General features: G+C 41.5%; 1 protein-coding gene across 1 annotated transcript in view; it reads left to right on the top strand.

The window, feature by feature from the left end:
• Positions 1-16,492: 16,492 nt before the first annotated feature.
• The window catches only part of CYP27A1 (cytochrome P450 family 27 subfamily A member 1), a 46,361-nt gene continuing 40,371 nt past the window's right edge, over positions 16,493-22,482 (top strand). Inside the window, 1 exon segment of the mRNA XM_021002761.2 lies at positions 16,493-16,992. Within this exon segment, the coding sequence (XP_020858420.1) occupies positions 16,711-16,992 (282 nt within the window). The 5' untranslated portion in view covers positions 16,493-16,710.

Genomic DNA, 22,482 nt, shown 5'->3' with positions numbered 1-22,482 from the left:
TGTATGAACTCAGTTGAGGGGAAACCCAATACTTCCAGATAAACCACTCTTTTGGATCGCTGTCTTTGTTAGGAGTGATTTTCTTACATCAAGTATAAATCTGCCTCTGAAACTTCTACCCATGTCTCCTAGTTTTTGCCCTCTGCAACCAAGAACAAGTCTAAAACTTTTTCCATATATATGACAGACTTTGATGTGCTTGATGGTAGTTGTCATGTCCCCTCTGAGCCTTTTTTTTAAAAATATTAAATCTTTTTTTTTTTAAATTGGGGTCTTTTCATAATACTATGCCCCGCCAGTAGAACCTAGTCTTGTAACATAGAAGTACAGAACAAATCTACCCCCTTGACCAAGTTGGACAATGTATACCCAATCTACAGCTGTCTGCCATCTTTAGACCAAGAGGGAAGAGGTAGGACTCATCATCAACCCTCTGGAGCCAAGATCATTGATCAGTAGTGTTTGAATTACTGTGGCTGTTGTGTATTTTTTTTTTCCTGAGTTCTGCATAATGATTATTAACAACTGACATATAGCTTGCAGATTGCATGCTTTGTGTCTTTTGAACCTCAAAACAACTTTGTGAGGTAAGTACTACTAGAGTTATTCCCATTTTATAGATGAGAAAACCGAGGCTCAGAAATTAAGTAACTTGCCCATCAGAGGTGGAATTTAAATACAGGCTTTCCTAACTATAAACGCCACATTTCTTATTTTGCTCTGTTTAATTCTTCCAAATCATTCTACTTTTTGGAAGTGTTTCTGAATTTTTCATATCTGTTGCTGCTTACTGTGAAAGAATATTCCATTACATTACTATTAACAACAGTTTGTTCATTCTGTCAGCGGGCACTCCCCTTGTTTTCAGTTTCTTGCTAACAGAGACCTGTTATGAATATTTTGTTGTATGTGGAACATTTCTCTCATGGATGGCCTTGGGATATGTGTCTGAGGGTGGGATCTGAGTGTAAACATTTCTCAGTTCTTTCAGCCATTCCTTTTAAGGGGTGGCCTGATGCTTTCCACCTCCTCGTTGGATTCATTCTGGATAAATCCAGATTTTTGGTGCTTTTATTAAATGTGTCATTCAGAGCTAAACACAGTCCTCTAGACATGGCCTAAGGCATAATATAGTGGAATTATCACCTTCCTCATGTTGGACGCTGTGTCTCTCCCAATTCAACATTAGCAGCCAGATATGATGGATGACAGAGTGCTGGGCCTGGAGTCAGGAAGACCTGAGTTCAAATTCAGTGTTAGCTGCATGATTGGGCAAGTCACTTAACCCTGTGTGCCTCAGTTTCCTCATCTGTAAAATGAGCTGGAGAAGGAAATGGCAAACCACTCCAGGATCTTTACCAAGAACATCTCAAATGGGGTCATGAAGAGCTGGATGCAACTGAAATGACTCAACAGCAACAATCCAACATGGCTTTTCTGCCTGCTGTACTAGTCTGTTAACTTGCATTGAGCTTTTGATATCTTCTAAGTCCTCACTCTGTCGTGCAATGTTTTTGTTATCCTTCCTAGTTTTGTGCTGTCCAAAAATTTAATAACCATACCATTTATATCTTTGTTCAAGGTATTAGTAAGAGCAGCACAGAAATGTATAGAAATTGAGGCTCAGAAAAGTAAATGATTTGCCCAGGGTCACACAGCTAGAAAAAAGTCTGTGGGGGAGATGTCCTTTTGCCTCTAGTTTAAAATCCTCCTTAACCTGGTGTCTAAGGCTTGCCTCCATCTACCTCCAGCCTACCTTTCTGGCCAGACATATTTCACACGATTCCCTTTCACATAAATGCTAGTGTTGCAGCTAAGCTGTATCATGAGTTGTCCCCTGGTCTTGACTTGCCATCTTCCACCCCACCCTACATTTGTGGAGACGATACATCCCCTATGCTGAGAACGTCCTTCTTTACTGGTGCTAGTTCAGGTCTTCTCTCAGAGTTCAGCTCAGGTGCCATCTCTTCAATGAAATTACTCCTGATACTCCTACCTCATTGGCATCTTCTTCCTCTTGATAATTTCCTAGAGCACTTTGGCTTCTTGTGTATAAAGAGCTATTATTTGCAATTTTGTGTTATACTTACTTGAATATATGTCATTCCCCCTTCCTCTTCCCTCCCCCCCAAAGCTATGGATTCCTTGAGGGCATCAACTTGCACATAGTAAGCATTTGACACATATGTTAAATCATCCAGTAAACGTCAAAAGAAGAGTCAAGTGGGGGCGATTGGCGACTCCCTGTTAAGGGACACTGAGGGAGCTGTAAGAGCTTGGGGGGGGTTTCTAGGCTTACACGAAGAACCTCCCTAACGTTGTCAGAACTGACAACTGCTCCTTCACTTTGAGTCATTCTCGTGGGACCCAAAACACATTGTGAAAGATGAAAAACGGGTTGTTGTGTTGGTGGTTTTCGTCACTGCTGCTGATTGACGTCCAGGGTAGATGGAGAGGAGCGTTTAATAACGTATGTAAAGAGTTTTTACAAACTTTCAAGGGCTATGAAGTGCCATTGTGTTGTCCTCTTGCTGCTGCTGTCTTTGCTCAAACAAATCTTCTCAAGCTCTCTGAATTCCTCACATCCCTTACTGAGTAATAATATTCCATTACATCCCTATCTCATCATTTGTTCAGCCACTTTGTTTCCGGTATTTTAATATCACCAAAGGGTTGCTATGAATATTTTGATATATATGGGGTCCTTATATCTTTGACCTCCTTTGGGTTCATGCCCAGTAGGGGAATGTTGGGTCAAAGGATCTGAACAATTGAGTAATTTTTTTCTCGTGATTCCAAATTTTTCCAGAAGGGTTGAACCAATTGACAGCTTCTCCAAAAGTGCATTAATGTACTTGCCGTCTTTAGCTCCTCTGACATTGACTGACTCTTCTGTCTTTGCCAGATTTTCTTTTTTTAAAAAAGGGTTATTGATATCTTTGTGTGTGTGTGGTTTTTTTAACATCTCCATTTCCTAGTGATCCTCACCACTTCCAGAGAGCTATCCTTTATAACAGAATAGGAGAGGGAAAAGCAGCTTAGCAAAACCGAAATGTTGAAAAAATTTTACATTCTGTACAGCGCTGCACATTCATGATCTCCTGCTTCTGAAGAAAAGCCGATTTGTGGGAGTTTCTAACTGAGCTGAGATTGCCACTCCCCTTCAACAACAACAATCAGCCTACTAATCCAAGAATTTCCTGCTGGATTACATAACACTACTGCTCCCTCTCATTTTCACTCACAACTGTTAACCCAGGTCACAAGCAAGTGACTAGCTTTGAAGTTAAGTCAAGCTTTGAAGACCACTAAAAAAAAACCCAGAAAGGTAGCCAGAGATCTGAGCAGAAATCAACAAAACAGCACGGTTAAAGTTCTGAAGAAGCCAGGGCCAAATATTTGTGAAGAAAATGAAGCAAAATGACAGTTTTGTCTAGGTGAAATCATTGCTAAAGTTATTGATCATGAAGGGCAACCTAAAGGGGAAGAGAAGCCACTAAAGGAGGCAGTGGGGAGGGAGAGACAACCAACCCCACATTCTTTACTTCAGTGCCATTGAAAGATTGATGATATCACAGACGTCAAAGATAAGAACTCTGCCCTCAAGTATCTCATAGCATGGTAAGGAGATAAGACCTCAACACATGTAGTTATAAGACAGATATTTGGTGATTGTCAGGAAGCATTAACTTTTTGGTGTAGTTGGTATGCCCCGGGAAGCTAGTGGATGACAGATTTCCTTTGACCTACCAACCCCGATAGCTTAGCCCTCTACATGGACCAGTAGGGTTTGTTCTCCAGGGAGAGGCCTCTTTTGGCAGCCCTATTGCCCTGTGCTTCTATTATGTCAAGTTTAAATAGAAGAGGTTCCTCTTTTCCAGTGATGAGAAAGGACAGAGGTTGGATGTTTAGCCCTTGGGTTCTCCAAAGGTGGTACCCAGTAGTAAAAGTTCTAATACTTGCCTGTGACCTGATGTTCCCCCAAAGAGTCTGGACTCATGTCAAGCACCGATCCCCAAAAGATAATGTTCTTCCTGCCTTATTATACCCCCTATGGAGCTTACTTCAGGGGCATCTCAAAAATATATGGCATAGGAATCGTTTGTATGTTTTCCCACAGCTTCTACATGAGTGTTCAATGTAACTATCAATATTGGGGATGGCACAGCCTTTATGTCACCCTACAGTAAAGGCAGGAGATAAAAAGGACCCAGAGGAGCCCATGAGGAGTTACAGAAAACAAATAAAGCCCCCATGATAGTTCAAAAGCTTCCTTTGAAAGAACTAAACTTGGGAGTTGTCATTGGGTCAACCTGTTGACATATCCAAACCTTCCCTAGATGGTTCTCCCAAATCTTTAGTACCAGGTGGAAAGGCCCTTACACAATTAGTGCTAAGCATCTTTGTGGCCTGGGGATGCCTCTTTCCCTGGCCCCCATCTCCATTTCCCAATTTGGGTTCTAAGATACAGCTAAAGAAATCTTAGCAGATTCTGGAGGTTTTGAGATTAATCATTAAGAAGTTTGGAAATTGATTATTTTGGGATTGTTGGAGAAAACTTCTGAGACTGAGGGTAATTCCAGGAACTCACCCTCTGCTCAAACACCAATTTCCAATCCTGATTCCTCAGCATTCCCCACGCTCTTCCCAGAGATAAATATCTCAATAAGTAGATTGTACAAGAGAAGAGAATGCTGGAGAATTGTAGGAAAAACTTAGCCCTCCCCATCTGGCAAAAGGAGGAAAGAGGCAGCTATCACAGACTAGCAGTGGCCCTAACAGCCCTGGGCACTTTGCAGCCCACCCCTCAATGCAAGGCCTAGGAGTTATCATACAAGTTCAATACATGCTGCCCACCCTTCCCCAGCCGCTGCAAACAGCATCAGCCTCAGTAAATTCTGCAGCTGTGGGAGAGGTAGACAGGTCAGACCTATGATGAGATTCCCTAAGCCCTGCCACTAAGAATTGTCACCATTGGGAAGGCCCTGGCATCAGCCACCCAAATCCCTGGCAAACCATGGCAATAGCGTTATGAGAGAAGAAGCAAACTTCTCCCATAGTTCTCTGTTCCAGTTGCAGAAATGTATCAACTTTGTAATTTATGGCAAGGTGTTTTATCTCTGCCCTGTTTCCTGATTTGTAAAGGGAAAAATAGTAATGGTTGTTATGGGATTGAAATGATATAATGATTGTAAAGTGCTTAAAACAATGACCGGTGGGGGTGGAGCCACGATGGCAGAGTAAAAGCAGTGACTTGCTTGACCTCTCCCCCAAATCCCTCCAAATAACTGTAAAAATGGCTCTAAAAAAATTCTAAAACAGCAGAACCCACAAAAAGAGAGCGAAACAAATTTACAGCCCAGGGCACCTTGGATGGTTGATCAGAAAGGTATATCGCGTTGGGCTGAAAGAGGAGCACAGTTTGGTGTGGGTGTGCAAGCTACAGCAAACCTGGAGCAGGCCTCAGAAAACTGAATTGTGAGCAGCTGTGGCAGTTTCCAGACTTCTCAACCCATAAACATCAAAGACAACTTAGAAGGTCAGTGGGAAAAGTCTGTGACTGCGGTGAGAGAGAGAAGTGTGGTCCCAGCCCCAATCCCCTAGCTTGGCCCTGGGGGTGGCGGCTGCATCCAGAGCTTCTGGCCAATAGACTGAGGGGGAATGAAGTGGCTGAGCAGAGGGGCGTTGCAGGGATCTCTCTGCTGGTGCAGGATTCTCTTGCTTTGCCTGTGCTTGGATCTGGGTCACAGTTCTAGGTGGCAGTCCTGGGTCAAGGAGGAGTGCTAGCTCGCTGGAGCTTGTAGTGGTGGTGAAGAGAAAATCCTTCTCACAGTTCCAAGGCAGAAGAGAGTGCTTGTGGTCACTCATAGACCAGAGCACAGGCCAGGAAAGGAGTAAACACCTCACCCCTTATCATACCACCTTGCAAGAACTGAAAATTTACAGGTCCCTAGAAGTATCTCTGAAAATAGCAGCACAAAACCCCTGAAGCTTGGGACAGTACATTCTTCACACTGCAAGCAGATCCCTACCTTAACAAAGAGTTTAAAACTCAAGTAATTGGCTGGGATCATGAATAAACAATGGTCCAAAAAAAGTCAGACCATAGAATCTTTGGTAACAAAGAAGATCAAAACATACAGCCAGAAGAAGACAACACATTCAACGCTCCTACATCCAAAGCCTCCAAGAAAAATATGAGTAAGTCCCAGGCCATGGAAGAGCTTGAAAAGGAGTTTCAGAAACAAGTAAGAGAAGTAGAGGAAAAACGGAAGAGAAATGAGGGTGATGCAAGAAAATCATGAAAAACAAGTCAACAGCTTGCTAAAGGAGACCCAAAAAAATACTAAAGAAAATAACACCCTAAAAAATAGCCTAACCCAAATGGCAAAAGAGGTCCAAAAAGCCAATGAGGAGAAGAATGTCCTAAAAAGCAAAATTGTCCAAATGGAAAAGGAAGTCCAAAAGCTTACGAAAGAAAATACTTCTTAAAAATTAGAATAGAGCAATTGGAAGCTAGTGACTTTATAAGAAATCACTATAAAAGAAAATCAGCCTCGCATGTAACAACTCTACATTCCTCTTGAGCACACATATCACTACTATGTCAATAAGTCAGTCACTCAATAAGCATTTATTAAGTGCTGCCTACGTGCCAGGCACCCATGCTAAGTACTAGGGATACATTTCAATGGAAGAGAACATGGGAATAATGTAGTATGTGCTACATACGTAGAGTGGATGGAAGGCAGTCTGAAAGGGGGAGGTATTCACTACTAGGGTGACTGGGAAGGCATCCTTTAGGAAATGAACTTTGTTGAAACTAAGATAGAAAGGTGAGGAGGGAAAGTACACGCACTAGATGTGGGTGGAAGGTAAAAGCTTGGAAGGCACTGGCTCACCAGCATCTCTGTTGGCTATGTCCTTGCATCATATGGCAATAATGTCTGGTCCCTTGGCTTCTTGGCTCCTGGCTTCGCCAAGTGGAATGTTTGTGTTTGGTGACCCAATTTCTCAGAAGATATTCTGTAGCTTCTTGCCCTTAAATCTAGGTGACCACAGATAGCCTTTGGCCTACTTTCTGTGGCCCACACATGGGAAGATGTCATGGAACTAGGTTGAGCTTAATTTCCCCAAGTTAGATCATTCTTTGCAGCTTAGAAATTATGTATAAAGGTGCTTGCTCTGTCCAGTGACTGATAACATTTGTCAGCTTTTGTTTATGCAAGACTAATTAGAAATAGCTTCAACTCTCAGGAGTATACTATATACCCTGGCGTACTTACCTTCAGTCTAATTGCATTTGCTTCCTAAAATTTTATCTTATCTATCTATAGTCTCTGTAGTTGACTGTCTGCTGGAGTCACATATTTGGAGGGGCTTTTCCCCTTTCCACTGAGTGGTATCCTAATAATAACTAGCATTTATATAGCCCCTACTCTATGCCACGCATTGAGTTAAGTGCTTTACAAATATCGCATGTGATCCTCACAACAACTCTTCAAGGTAGGTGCCATAATGATACCCATATTACAATTGAGGAAACTGAGTCAAACAGAGGATAAGTGATTTGTTCAGGATCACATAGCTAATGTCTGAGGCTGGATTCCTTACTCTAGGCCCGGGTCTCTATCCACTAGCTGCCACCAGATAAATATCCTTGTGGCGTTCCATTACTGCCATACTCCCTTTCTAAGTACCCACAAGTGTCTTTGCCACATGACTTCAGGTTGTGAAATCTGGGGACTTTATACAATGTCTCGACTTTCTAGAAGTCTACTTTTTTTTTTAAATACTTCAGATGTCTGCTGATACTGTAGTACTTTGATTAATGTTCCTGATCCAAATATTCCACATTCCCTTCCCAGAGGGATATGGGTCCTTTCCTGAGAAAAGCCCTAACCTAGGAATGTGGCCCTAATGTAGAACCATATCATGTGCTATGGATCGTGGAGACCTATTGGCAAATATAGCTGTTCTTGGCAATTCAGACATCTCTCTCTTATGGGTTAGTGGTGATAATTTGTTTTCAGACACTCCTTATTTGCTCAACAGAGCCTTACGCCTATGCAGTGTCCTCTCATCTTCAGTAAGGATGCAATGCCCTATCCATTACTCCATCTACTCCGACTTGTTAACCCTTCCTGATTCAGAGGTAGATAGTTTCTCTTAGTGTGGGAATCCAGCTTTACTTATGGTGCTTAGTTCAGTTACACTTCCTAGACTTCTGCAGTAATTTTTGCAGATGAATAGCTGAGGACAAAGATATTGAAGTGGCTTGTGCCTGGGGGTAAATTCATTGTCTCCCTGGACTCTTCCTGTTCATTTGAGCTATTAGATCCTTTCTAAGCTATGGAATATTTCCTTTGTAGATGAAAGGCCTTCTTTTTGCATTTGTTTTTTAAAATTTAATTTTTCAATCAACAAGCATTTATTTTTCTCTCCCCTCCTCCTCCTACATGAAAAAAAAAAGACTAAAAAAAACCCCAAAACACACCATATAAGGAATATGTATAGTCAATCAAAACAAATACCCACATTGGCCATATAAAAAAAAATGTGTCTCATTTTGTATCTTGAGTCTATCACCTTTCTGTCCACAGGTGGGTAGGATACTTCACCACTGGTCTTCTGGTGTGGTTGGTCATTGCATTGATCAGAATTCTCCAGTCTTTCAAAGTTGTTTGTCTTTACAGTGTTGTTATTATATAAATTGTTCTGGTTCTATTCACCTCACACTGCTTTAGTTCATATAGTTCTTCCCAGTTTTCTCTGAATTCATCCCTTTTGCCATTTTTATGAGGCTTTATGCACTATTTTCTTACATTCTATTACATTCATATAATGATTGTTTCAGCCATTCCCAAATTAATGGGCACCTTCTTAGTTTCCAGTTCTTTGCCACTACAAAGAGCTGCTATAAATATTTTTGTACATATGGGACCTTTTTCTTTTTCTTTGATCTCTGAGATATAGGCCTAGCAGTGGTATTGTTTCAAAGAACATATAGAATTTAGTAACTTTTGGGTCAATTGCACTCCAGAATGGCTGGACTGTTAATGTACCCATTTTCCTGTAGCCCCTGCAACATTAGTCACTTTCTGTTTTTGTCAATTTTGTCCTGTGGAGCTTGTTATGAAATTTCTGAGCTGTTTTAATGTGCATTTCTGTAACTATTAATGATCTGGAGCATTTTTGTGCGTGACCATTGATAACTAGATGGCAAAGTGGATAGAGTGCTGGGCCTCGAGTTACGAAGACCTGTCTTCTTGAGTTCAAATCTGATCTCAGACACTTAGTATTTGTGTGACCCTGGGCAAGTCACATAACCCTGTTTGCCTCAGTTTTCTCATCTGTAAAATGAGCTAGAGAAGGAAACGGCAAACCACTCCAATTTCTTTGCTAAGAAAACTCCTATTATGGTCGTGAAGAGTTGGACACAATTGAAAATGACTAAATAACAATTGATAACTTGGATTTCTTCCTTTGAAAAGTGCCTGTTTGTATCTTTTGACCATTTATCAATCGGGAAACAGCTCTTATTCTTATAAACATAAGTCAGTTCCTCATTTGTCTTGAGACCCTTTATCAGAGAAACTTTCTGTAAATATTTTTTCATAGTTACCTGTTTTCCATCCAATCTTAGCTACATTCAATCTCTTCCTTCCTTTCTTGAGTTTTTTTCACTTAGCAAAATCATAATTCTTTCTCTCCCATCTATCCTTTCCCATTAAAAAAAAGGAAAATAAAAACTTTTGAAGGAAATATGTAATGTCTAGCAAAACAAATTCCAAATTTCCAAACAAATTTCCAACAAATTTCCAAAAAAAAATATGTCTCCATCTTCACCCTGAGTCCATCATATCTCCATCTGGAGTTGGGGTAGCAGGTAGCATACTTCATCGTGAGTCTCCTGGAATCATGGTTGATTATTGCATTGATGATGAGAGAGGAGTATGCTCTGGATCTGATATAATCTGTTTCTGCTCCACTGCCTTTCTTCTGTTTTTGGAACCAAAGATTTTTATCCTTCCTTCCTTTCTTTTCTTTGAAACCCTTTTCATAACCCACTCACCATAATTAGTTTGTTTTGCTTAGGATCACTCCCTCCCTTCCCAATTTTCTTTTCTGTTTTCCTGTTGAGTGAAACATATTTTTGTACCCAGCATTGTTGGTGCACACAGTGTGTGTGTGTGTGTGTGTGTGTTGGTGTGTGTGTGTGTGTGTTTCTCTCCTTTATGGGATAATCTGTGATTTTCTCCAATTTATACTGTACTTATTTTGTTTTAACATAGTTGTTTGCATTTTGTCTCTCCCATTAAACTGTCAGCATCTTGAGAGTGTGAGCTGGTTTTTGTTTTTGTTTTTTTGCCTTTCTTTGTCTTTCCAGCACTTAGCACAGTGCCCAGCTCATAGGATCCACTTAATAAATGCTTGCTTACTTGAGTTGTTAACTTAATTTGACTATTTTAAAAATTAAATTATAATTTATTTTCAAACAAAGGTCAGCTTTCTCACCCTTCTGCTTTCTTCCCTTTGCTCTCTGTTGAGAAAGTAAGAAAAATGAAATCCTTGTTGCAGTCAGGTACAGATAAGCAAAACAAATGTTTGTATTGGCTATGTCCAAAAAAAAAAGTCTCAATCTGTGCTCTGAATCCATCACCTCTCATCACCAGGAAGTGAGCAGCATGTTTTATCATGAGTCCTAAAAAATTGTGATTGGTTAAATTGGTTAATTGTGATTGGTGTTGATTAAATCCCCAAGTTTAGTTTTTTTGTTTTATTCAGCCAACACCCACTTTTTCACCCTGCACCCCAAGCTCCCCACTGAGAACACAAGGAAAAACAAAGCCCATTATAGTCAATCAAAACAAATTTCCACATTGGTCATGAAATAAAATAATGTCTGTCTTATTCTGAGTCTTTCACCTCTCTATCAGGAAGTAGGCAGCATATTTCAATCATTAGAGCATAACATTTTTAACTCTTAATAAACTTGTAAACTCTTAATAAGCTCTTATTTCATCTCTTTCAGGAATTCTAATTGCATTCAGCTGCAAGTTACATTTTTCTCTGAGGCAATGCTTGTAAATGTTTGGAGTCATTCTTTTCTTCTGTGTTTGTGTCTTGAGTGTCCATACCATCATTATTGTGGGATTTTTTTTTTTTAGTTTGTTTGCCTATTCTTCCAGCCTCTCTCCTGACTTTGGATTTGACATTAAAGCTGAGCTCTTCCACATTTCTGGAGGGAAGATGTGGGCTGGTCTTATTGCTGCTTTTTTAGAGGTTCTCAGTATTGTGTTATTCCAGGATCTCGGATACATTCTGGAGGCTTGCAAGCTTTTAATGCTCTCAGAGAGGTCTAGAGCAAAGTCTTATTGATGCCCTGCTGGTCTGAGCTCTACAAGTACTTGACCTGGGTTCGGTCAATGTAAGAGTAGACTGCCATTGAGTAGACCTTGTTCTTATCAGTCAGTTGGAAAGCTCTGTTGATTCAGAGTGTCAGAACTATAGGCTCCTCTGAACTGGGACTCTCACCCTGGTTATTCCTTGTAGGCTAGGCTAGATTGTGGAAGTAAGACTGCTCTGGGTTTGGAGTCTGAGCCATACCATTGCTGCTACTGGCATCTGAATTTCCTTCTTTCTCCTTATATAGCTCAGGACTTCCCTACCCAGGAACATCATTCCCTGCACAAATTCTCTTTTCAGTCTTCCCTAGATCTGTGACCTGGGATTGGGTAGTGAGCAAGAAACCTGCTAGTTTGTACCTGTCCTCATCAAATGTCCTGGTATGGGTCTTGGGAGTGCCTTGTTTTGAGTTTGGGTCCTCCTGCTCCAGTTCACAGCTTCTCCTTGGCCTCTAGAATACCCCGAGTGCCTTGTGCTCTCAACCCAACCGGTACTTAATGTCAGAAGGCCTTGCCTGCCTCCTTATGCTGAACTGGGCTGGACAAATGACTTCCTGTGACTTTTTCTGGATTTGCCCCTTAGGATTTGTTTGGTGCATTTTCTAGATCTGTTTAGAATAGTTGTGGACACTGCTTTCTATCATTTCACCATTTTGGCTCTGCCCCCTCACTTGAGGCTCTGTCCCTTGCTTGACTTTGACTAGTTTCAGATGAAAACAAAGTTCCTGTTCCCCCCTTTCTCATATAGTTTTCTAATTGCACACTCAAATTATGTGAAATAACTTCCCCACTCTTCCTTTGTCTGGTGTATTACTTTCTTTTCTTTTTATTTTTATTTATTTATGCAAGTGGGGTTAAGTGACTTTCCCAGGGTCACACAGCTAGTAAGTATCAAGTGTTTGGTCTGAGGCCAGATTTGAACTCAAGTCCTCCTGACTTCAGGGCTGGTGCTCTATCCACTGTGCAACCTAGCTGCCCCCCTTTCTTTTTAAAAGATCATTAAAACACACACACACACACACACACACACACACACACACACACAAACCCAAACTCCACTACCAGGACTTCTGAATAATTAGATTCCCTCCTATTACTCTTGATGACAACAGGGTTTTGAGGGGACACATTTTTCTATATGAAAATGTAAAGAATTTATCCTTTTTAGTCCCAATATGATTGTTCATTCATATTTCTTTTTTCTGTGTCACTTGACTCTTGTGTTGGCATTTCAAAGTTTCTATGCAGCTCTGGTCTTTTCCTCAGGAATATTTTTAAGTCCTGTGTTTCGTTAGAGGTCCATTCCTCCCCCCTCCCCACCGTAGGATTATACTCAATTAAGCCAGGCAAGTTATTCTTCTCCAAGTTTTCTGTTTCTTTATAGTGGTGGCTGCTAAATTTTGTGTGATCCTGATTGTGGCTCCTTGGCCCTTGAATTTTCCCCCCGGCTACTTGCAGAACTTTTTCGTTGACCTGAAAGTTCTGGATTTGGGCTACGATGTTCCTGGAGGTTTTTATTTTGGACTTTTTTAGGAGGCAATCTGTGGATTTTACTTTCACTTTGCCTTTTGGTACTTAGAGGCCTGAGTAATTTTATTTTAAGATTTGTTGGAAAATGATGTCTAAATGATGTCTTTATTTTAGTTGTAGTTTTCAGGTAGTCCAGTGATTCTTAAATTCTCTCTGCTTATCTATTTTCCAAGTCATTTTTTTATATGAAAGAACTTACTCTTTTCTATTTTTTTTTCAGCCTTTTGACTTTGTTTTAATATTTTTTTTTAAATGAAGACATTAACTTCTATTCGGTACATTCTAATTTTTAAGGAGTCTGTTTTGTAAGGAGTGAGATTTTGTATCTCTTGTGTCAAGCTGTTAATTCTCTTTCTGATTCTTTCTTCCATAACTCTCATTTCTTTTCCTATTGTTTCTTTTAGCTCTCATTTCACTTATAAAATCATCTATAGTTCTTAAAAAAAAAACTCAAACACCTTTTGCTTCATCTCTTCTTGGAATACTAGTTGAACTTATGCACAAGCTGTGTTTTTATTGCTGCTTTGCTAGTAGATGTTTTGAAGTTATTCTCTTCTTATGAGTTTGTGTTTTGAGTGTCCCTGTCACCATATTTTGTGGTGGATTCTCTTTTGCTCATTTTTCTAGCCTTACTTCCTGACTTCTTTGGGGTAAGGTCAATACTTTGTGTTAGGTCCAATCTCTCTGCACTTCTGGAATGAATGGTGGCCCTGTTTGGTCCTGTTTTGTATTCTCTTGGGTCCTGCTGCTTTCTTGTGTCATTGAGTGTTGTGTGTTGTGCCGAGATCTCAAGGATAGCTCAAGTTAAGCTGTACAAGCTTTTAGTGTGTCTAAGGTGGTCTCATCCAGGGGGAAGTCTGAGTATTGCCTTCTTGGTCTTATTTCCACTAGGTTTAGGTATGATCAGCACAATTGTGGACTTGCCTCCTGGTTGGAGCTCCTACACTGTTAACCATCTGGGAAATTCTGCAGGTTTGGAGTGACAGAACTGAGGACTCCTCTTTGATCTTGGCTTTCACCATAGTCACTAGACTAGAGGATGGAAAAGAGACCCTATTCTGCTCTCAAGGTCAAAACCACATAGTTTCTGCTTGCTTCCATATTTGCTCCTTGATTAATACACAGATTGGTGACTACTCCTTGCTCTGGACCATCACCCCTAGGTGCAAGTCCCCTCCTCTGACTTCATTGGATCTATACCCATTAGGGAGTGGCAGAGCTGCCAGTTGACACTTGTTTCTGCTTGCTGCACAAAAGCCCTTCTGTGTGGGCCTGGGACTTCTTTTTGCCCTGAGATATTGCCTCAGGCAGCCCCTTATTCAGTCACTGAAATGCTCTAGTGCACTGTCATTTCTGTCCCAAGTTTCTGTAGACCCAGTGCTGACTTGGACTGGAAAAATGATTCACTATGAATTTTTTTTCTTGGATTTCACAGTTAAGACTTGGTGTGGTATGTTTTGGGAGGAGAGCAAGGCTGTACTGCTTCCTTCTACTCCATCTTGGCTCATCTTCCCCTCTTTAAATCTGAATGTCTGTTTTTGTCCCTTGTAGCATTTGTCTTTGCTAAGTCTCAAGTGGACACTACGAATGAACTTTCCACAGTGACAAGATAGAATGAGAAGTTGTTGGTAGCCCCGCATTCCAAGTTTCCAGTCAATCATATTGTTCCCTATATATATGCTGCTGCAGATTTTGTACTCAATCAAAATTTTTTTCCGTCTGTGATGTTGCCTTCTAGTTTTTGAATGCTCTTCCTTTTGTCCGTGAAAATGATCTGTCAGCCTTTATTCAGAGTCTTAGGTAGCTGAGGCTGAGACCTTGTTTATTGGCAAATTTGTACTTTGCTAATATATTGGTTGTGCTCAGAGCTTTATGCCTCAGTTTACCTTTTTTCACTTGTGACAATTCCTTGGCATTAGGGCCAATTTGTTTTATTGAAATACAAACACCCTTGGTATTACTAAGCAGTTATTAGCCACTTGTGCTTTATATGAGTACTAAAGTGGAAAGAAACTCATATACCAAGAATTTTATTTAAACACTAAGAAATGCCTACAGAATGCTATAGTAATGAGTTCCAAAGATTAGTGAGACACAAATTTCAGACATCAGCTGCTGTGTTCATAATAATATTGTCAATCATGATAGCTGTGACCTTGGAGGCAAGTTAATAGGCAACTAGATTATCAGTTGGGAGCAGATAAAGTCCTTCCTCTAAGACTAGTTTGTCATGATTTCATAAGAGCATAAGCTTTAGAGCTGGAAAAGATCTCAGAAACTATGTAGTCTACTCCCCTCACACTTTTAAATTGTGGGTTTTTTCAATTATCAGTCATTTATTTTTTTTCTCCCTTCCACCTTCCCCCTCCCCCCCACATGTGGGGGGGGAGGGAAAAAAACCCTTTGAAAAAATAAGCATAGCCAAGAAAAAAATTCCCACATTGGCCATGTTAAAAAAACATGCCTTAGTCTGCATATTAGATCATCACTCCTCTGTCAGGAAGTGGGAAGCATGCATCATCATTAGGCCTCTAGAATCATGATTAATCATTTTGATGATCAGAGAGTTCTTTAATCTTTCAGAATTGGTTATCTTTACAATGTTGTTGTTAATTTATAACATTCCCTGGTTCTGCTCACTTCATTCTGCATCAATGCTTAAAAGACTTCCCAGGTTTCTCAGAAACTCTCTCTTCAACATTCATATACCACAACTTGTTCAGCCATTCCCCAATAGATGGCATCCCTTTAGGTTCCTTTTTTTTTTTTTTTTGGCCACCAAGAAAAAGACTTGCTATACATTTTTTGTTTCTGTAGGGGCTTTTCTTCTTTCTTTGATCTCTGTGGAAGCATAGGCCAGGCCAAAAGCTATGAATAGTTTCTTAGCTTTTTGGATATAGTTTCAAATCGTTCCCCCAATCTCCTTTTATATATGAGGAAAGTGAGGCATAAAATGCTGAGTCACATGGGTGTTGTCACACAAGGCTGATTGTAATCAACAGAGAGTTGTGTTTTCTACTTAGCCCTCCATTCAGACTCCCAGAATAGCTAGTTGTCAATCAACTCCTAGGACAAGAGGAGGGTTCCTAGCTCAGTCACAGAAAGAGTTGTCCAGATGGAGCATTAGGCCAGAGGGTGAAGAGGAGTTGTACCAGGAAAAGGCATAGATTGTGGAGATATACTCTGTTTTATTTATTCTGCCCTAAACCTTCAGGTCTCTAGATTTGGGAGAGCTAGGGACTCTCTGATCCTAGAAATAAAGATAGAAGACACTCCCCTTCCCTACTTCTGACTTGGGTGTAGTGGAAGAGACAGTTGCAGTAGGGGTGTGTAAAGAATTGTTGTGACCTGAAGGAACTATGAGTGTAGAACACAGACACATAGGTCTCTCTGCCAGTTTCTTGCTCCACCTCGCTAAGTCCCGGTATGAGCTCGCTGGGCCCTCCCTCTAGAAGGCACCCTCTCCATCCCTCTGCCAGTCATCCCCTGGGGGAGGTCAAAGGCAGCATCTCCCCATGCTCCTCAAATGTGGGAAGAGGTCTTTACTTTCTTACAGTGCCAGGCCACCTCAGAAGCCGTGGGGGTGGTGGGAAGGTGGGTCGTTAGGTAAGCTTCCGGACGTATGGCCGTGGATGCAGAGGGGAGGCATCTCAGGGATCAGGGTGCAGAACAATGTGTCTTTTTCTCTCCGGGACTCCGCCCCTCGCCCTGGTCTCTCCAGCTCCTCCCGGACGTCTAGTCTAGGAGCTAGTTCCCAGTACTTGGAGCTGGCATGCAGAACGTTGGGTCCCTGGCGATGCGGGGTCGCTTGGCGTGCCTGCTGGCCCCTCTGCGAAGGCCTCCGGCGCGTTGTCCACTCGGAGCGAGGGCGAAGGCTGTGGACTCAGCTGCACTTTCCACAGCGCTGACTACGGATCCAGGCACCGTGTCCTCCTCCGCTGGGCCTGGTGACCGGCCACTGCGCAGTCCAGAAGAGCTTCCAGGGCCGAGCCGGTTGCGTAATTTTTTCCAACTGTTGGTGCAAGGCAATGTCTTTCACTTGCACGAACTTCAGGTACCCAGGGGAGAGGGTGGGAGAGCGCCCCTGGGCTGCGTAGGATAGGGAGGCTGTGGGTGAAGCAGGGATGCCAGAGGTCATGGGATTAGAGGTTCCCGGAGGGCTCCCGGGGCTCTGAAGCTGGAAGAGCTCTCAGAACCATCGAGAAAATGAGGTCCAAGGTTACAGAGGTATTGGGCATGTGGGATTTGAATCCAGGGCCTCTGACTCCGTTTAGTGTTCTAAAATGACTTCCCTACTCTCAAATGGGGAGAATTACATAAGGCTTTAAGGAGGGCCTGAAAAATGAAGATAAGAAATGAGGGAAGAGGGCAGCAAAGGCAAACAAACATGGGACTGCAATAAATATGCTTCAGTTCTTTGAACATACTAGAGTCCGTTTCCTTCGTCCATAGTAATAAACCCACAGAAAAAATTGTTTTCATCAACTCTTAATTAAGCCATATATATATATACATGTATATACGTATGTACACATGTTGGCATATATGCATGTATATGCATATACACATGAGAATGCATTTCATACACATATTCACACATACAGCTTAATGAAAGGTTAATGAAAACAGCTTTCTGGGGGTTTATATTCATGTACACGCGTACACATACGTATGTGCAAATATGTACAAACACTATACATACACACACATGTATACACACATAGCTTAATGAAGGGTTAGTGAAAACAAATCATTCTGAGGGTTTATGTATGCATATATCTATGTGTATGTCTTCTTGCATATATAGGTGTACATATGCATATATGTACATGGATCTATACATATATAAATTAATGAAGGACTAAGGAAAACAAATCTTTCTGTTATATATATGCTTATATTATATGTATGTTTGTGTGTATATATATGCATGTGTATACACATGGTGTATATACACATGATATAGGTATGTGCGGTATACATATGCATATGTGTAGATATGTGCATACATGCATATGCACATACAAATACATATACACATGTGCATATATAGTTAGATGGAAAGGTCTAATCTCAGGCTCTGGGGGTACAGAGACAAAAAGTGTCATAGTTTCTAGCTTGAATGAACTTCCATTCAACTGGGGGCATGTGACCTCTAAGAGATAATAAGGATAATATGGGGAGGGGATGAGAGGGGAGTAGGCAAAGGAAAGACCAAAGTGTTCCAGGGTAATTCAAGGACGGAGAGCCCTTGGGGAGGGGGGAGGGCGATATCAGAGAGGCCAACTATGGAATAGTTGGTAGTGGAGCTGAAGTTGAAAGGAAGGCAGGGATGAGGAAGGATAAAATTCTGGACAAGGCGGAAGTCCTGGCAGATGAGAAGATGGAAGAGGGACAGTTAGGGGAAAGAATGTGGAAAGGATTAAGAACAAGTCAGGCTGGTAGAAGGAGCAGGGGAATCTTCCATTATATTGTAGAAGGCAATACAACTGATCAGTTTTGGAAGAAGGCTGCAATGAAATTTAAAATCATTGCCCTTAGTGAAAAAGTACATCATTTTTATTAGATAATATCGAGGTTCAATCTGGAATTTTTATCCTTTCAAATACTAAAAAGTGTAAAGAAGAAATGATAAGGCAGAAACCTGACAGAGAGGAGAGAAAATAACAAGGGGGGGATCAGGGAAGGAGGGGAGGAGGGGAGAGAGAGAGAGAGAACATGAAGGCACTTACAAAGGAAAAGAAAACAATAACTCACATGTGGTTGCACCTTCAAGGCTTATAAAGTGTTTTCCTTACAAATAACCCCTAGAGTTTGGTAGCAAAAGTATTAATATTTTCACTGGACAGATGAGATAGCAGGCCAAAGGAAGTCAGGTGGCCTACCCATTTGTAATAAGTAGTAGTCAGTATCAGAATCAAAATCTCAGCCCTGGAGCTTTGCTCCAAGTCCAGTGATTTTTCCACTATCATTCCTTGCTATATCAGCTGGGAGTCCAAGCACATACAAGGCAGAGATGAGGGCTTTCATATTTAAGGGACTTTATACAAGGTGCACAGTCGTGTTCCTCAAGAAGGCCATTGAAACAATGGGTGCGTGACCAGATGGAAGAGTCTGTGCTGTGAAGAGGCCCATGAGCCACTTGCAGTCTGTTTGGAGACGAAATGGTGAATTCGGGTATGACTGAATTCAACTCAGCAGACATTTGTGCAGTGTATACACATACATACATATATACAGACTCATACATACCCATATACATACATACATATAGACACATATTTATATATCTATCTTTCAAGGAGTAAAAACAGAATGGTTCTGCCCTCAAGGGCCTTCTTGTACTCTTAGTGGCACACAACATTTATAACAGTGAGTAAACAGTGTATGGACAGCTAGGTGGTGTGGCAGATGGAGTGCCAGGTCTGGAGTCAGGAAGACTCATCTTCCCGAGTTCAAATCTGGCTTCAGACTCTGACTACCTGTGTGACCCTGAGCAAGTCACTTAACCCTGTTTGCCTCAGTTTCCTCATCTGTAAAATGACCTGGAGAAGGAAATGGCAAACCGCTCCAGGACCTCTGCCAAGAAAACCCCAAATGGGATCATGAAAAATCAGACATGACTGAAATGTCTGAACAACAACAAAACACAGTATATGGGCAAAATAAAATGATTTCAAAGTGATTTCAGGTGGGAGACGGTGATGGTAACTGGGGAACAGGAACAGAAAATGTAGGAGGGAGAGCCTGGACTATGTATTGGAAGGAAGCTGGAGATTTTCCATGGGAGTGAAAAAGGCATATAATAGAGGCAGAAGAGAAGATGACACAGGGCTTTAATTATTAATCCAATATCAAACACTTTTTGAGTTTATACTGCCGTGGAGTTGGACCTAGGATGGGATATTGATTCCTCAAAAGAAACAAACCATTTGAGAGCCTGAAAAACTCAACCTGCCATTTTTAAAAGCTCGGTTTTTTTTTTCTTTTTCAGTTTGGAATTCTCTCCCTCCCATCTCCCCTTTTCCCATCCATAAATAAGGGAGGAAAAATGAAACTCTTTACAAATATGTACAGTCAATTAAACCAAATTCCTACATTAGCCATGTCCAAAAAAAAAAAAGGCTAAGCAGATTTGCTTCATTCTGTTCTTTGAGTCCATCAGCTGTCTATCTGTAGCTGGATAGCATGTTTCATCATGAGACCTTTGGATTGGGGTCTACCTGGCATTTCAACAATTATTTACCATGTGCAAAGTAGAGTGCTTAGCCTTGGGAGACATATACACATTTAGATAAGTTGGGGATGCTGCCTGTTATATAACTTAGAGCAACAAGAGAAAACAGACATGCAAAGAGCTATAATAAAAGTAATGAATGATAATTCCATTAAGACTATAGACTGTTTGAGCTAGGGAGGGCCTTAGAAAGCCCTTAGATGGGGGCAGCTAGGTGGCGCAGTGGATACAGCGCCGGCCCTGAAGTCAGGAGGACCTGAGTTCAAATGCAGCCTCAGACCAAACACTTGACACTAGCTGTGTGACCCTGGGCAAGTCACTTAACCCCAATTGCCTGACCAAAAAAAAAAAACCCAAAAAAAACCAAAACAAAAAGGGGCAGCTGGGTGGCGCAGTGGATGGAGCTCCAGCCTTGGAGTCAGAAGGACCTGAATTCAAATCTGGTCTCAGACACTTAACACTTACTAACTCTGTGACCTTGGGCAAGTCACTTAACCCCGATTGCCTCACCAAAAAGCAAAACAAACAAAAACAAAAAAACAAAAGAGCCCTGAATTTGGACTCAGAAGATCAATAAAAAGAATCACTTTTGTCACCTGTTAGCCTCCTGGCCCTGCGTAAATCACTGCAGCTCAGGCGCACTTTTCTGCAGAGTTGCCAGTGAGGGCACTTGAACTTTCCTCATCGTTTGTTGTGAGGGCAGTTATAGCATTCGTGTCTAGGATGGATGTTAGAAGGGAAAGAGAGGCTAGAAGGAGGGAGTCTAAGCCAGGAGGCTGCTGGGAGATGAAGGCTTCGATTAGGGTTAAAGACAGTGGGCCTAAGAGGAAAAGGCTATTTGGAGAAATGCTCCAGAAGAACAGGCAGGAATTGGGTAACAGATTGAATACGGGACATTTGAGAGCATTGGCCTCCTTAGGGCCAGTACCCAGGCCCCAGCTGGAAGGTTCTCTCCCTTCCTGCCTCTTGGTTATTTACATTTTTATGTGCCCTATAACCAGTGGAGTGCTAATTAATGTTTAAACAACCTGCTCTGCCTCCTCCCCATGTACACATGACACACTTTTAAGTTTAAGCTCCGTTAATTTTACCAACTCTAAACAATCAATAAAGCAATAATTCAAGGCCTGATTTTTAGCATTTGCCAGTTTCTGAGGGGTAAATGCTCACATTGAACATTTAACAGTCAGCTCTTAGAGCCTGTTCGATCTGGGGTCCAGCATACCCCTGCCTTTAACTACTTATGAGGGTGCTATTAATATAAAATTCTTGTCTCCAGCCCAGAGGCCAAGGATGAAATGGAAAGTGGAACTGGAAACGATCCTGGGCTTCCAGGCATGGGGAAGTGGGCATCGCGATTGTGTCTTCTCACAGTGTGCCTTCCCACTGGGTACCTACCCCCTCTGTGGGTCTGCTCTGTATGTCCACCTTGCCTCTGTCCAGTTCACAATTTTCAGTGGTTGCATGGCACTCAGCACCTGAGAGACTGATTGAAAAGCCATTCCCTTACTCTCTCACTGCAGAAATATCTTCCTGAGTTCTGAGTAACCCAAGTCCCTGAAACCCTCATCTGCTCTATTTAACTTCCCGAAATGAGAAAAGCCTAATGAATGCCCAAAGTATGGTGGGAAATAGGAGAGCACATTCTATCCTGCAGTTTGGTTCTGCTGAGAGATTTTTCCCAAGCAGCTGTATAGCCGAAAATCATTGTGTGGGACAGAGCATGAGATCTGGGAGTTAGGAAAGCAATTTCTCATAGATCTTCAGGACGGCAGTGTCTAATCTACTCATAGACTTAGGGAAGAATGCTGAGCATTCTTAGAAGCATAAGAACAAAATATCAGACCTAGGGCCTACTAGGCTTAGAATCCTGATTTCACAGCATATGTTAGAGAAGGCACAACCTCTCTGGCCTCTGTTCCTTCATCTATTGAATTGGAATAATGATATCTGCTTTAACTGTCTCTCTGAGTAGCTGTGAGAATTGTTCAATTAAATAAATATACAGTGAGTGGCTGTGTTCCCCACAAAGATGAAAACTGGCATAGTCTCCACCCTCAAGAAGTTTGCAGTGTAGAAGCAGGGATGAGACATTCACTCTCTCATTTATTCATTTAATATGTGTATGTATATATGTGTACATATGTAAATGTATAGGGCATCAAGCAAGATATTGGGGATATAAAAATGACACAATCTGGACCTTCAAGGAATTTAGTATTCCACTGGGGGATGAAAGAGGGAGGAGATAGCTCTAGAAATGTGTCTCTGCAGAGATATATACAAGATCTGGAGGAATGGGAGGAA

The sequence above is a fragment of the Phascolarctos cinereus genome, unplaced genomic scaffold, assembly GCF_003287225.1.
Source record: "Phascolarctos cinereus isolate Bilbo 61053 unplaced genomic scaffold, phaCin_HiC Scaffold_7;HRSCAF=346, whole genome shotgun sequence".
NCBI classification, from domain to species: Eukaryota; Metazoa; Chordata; class Mammalia; order Diprotodontia; family Phascolarctidae; genus Phascolarctos; species Phascolarctos cinereus.
This window is presented reverse-complemented; position numbering and strand designations above follow the sequence as displayed.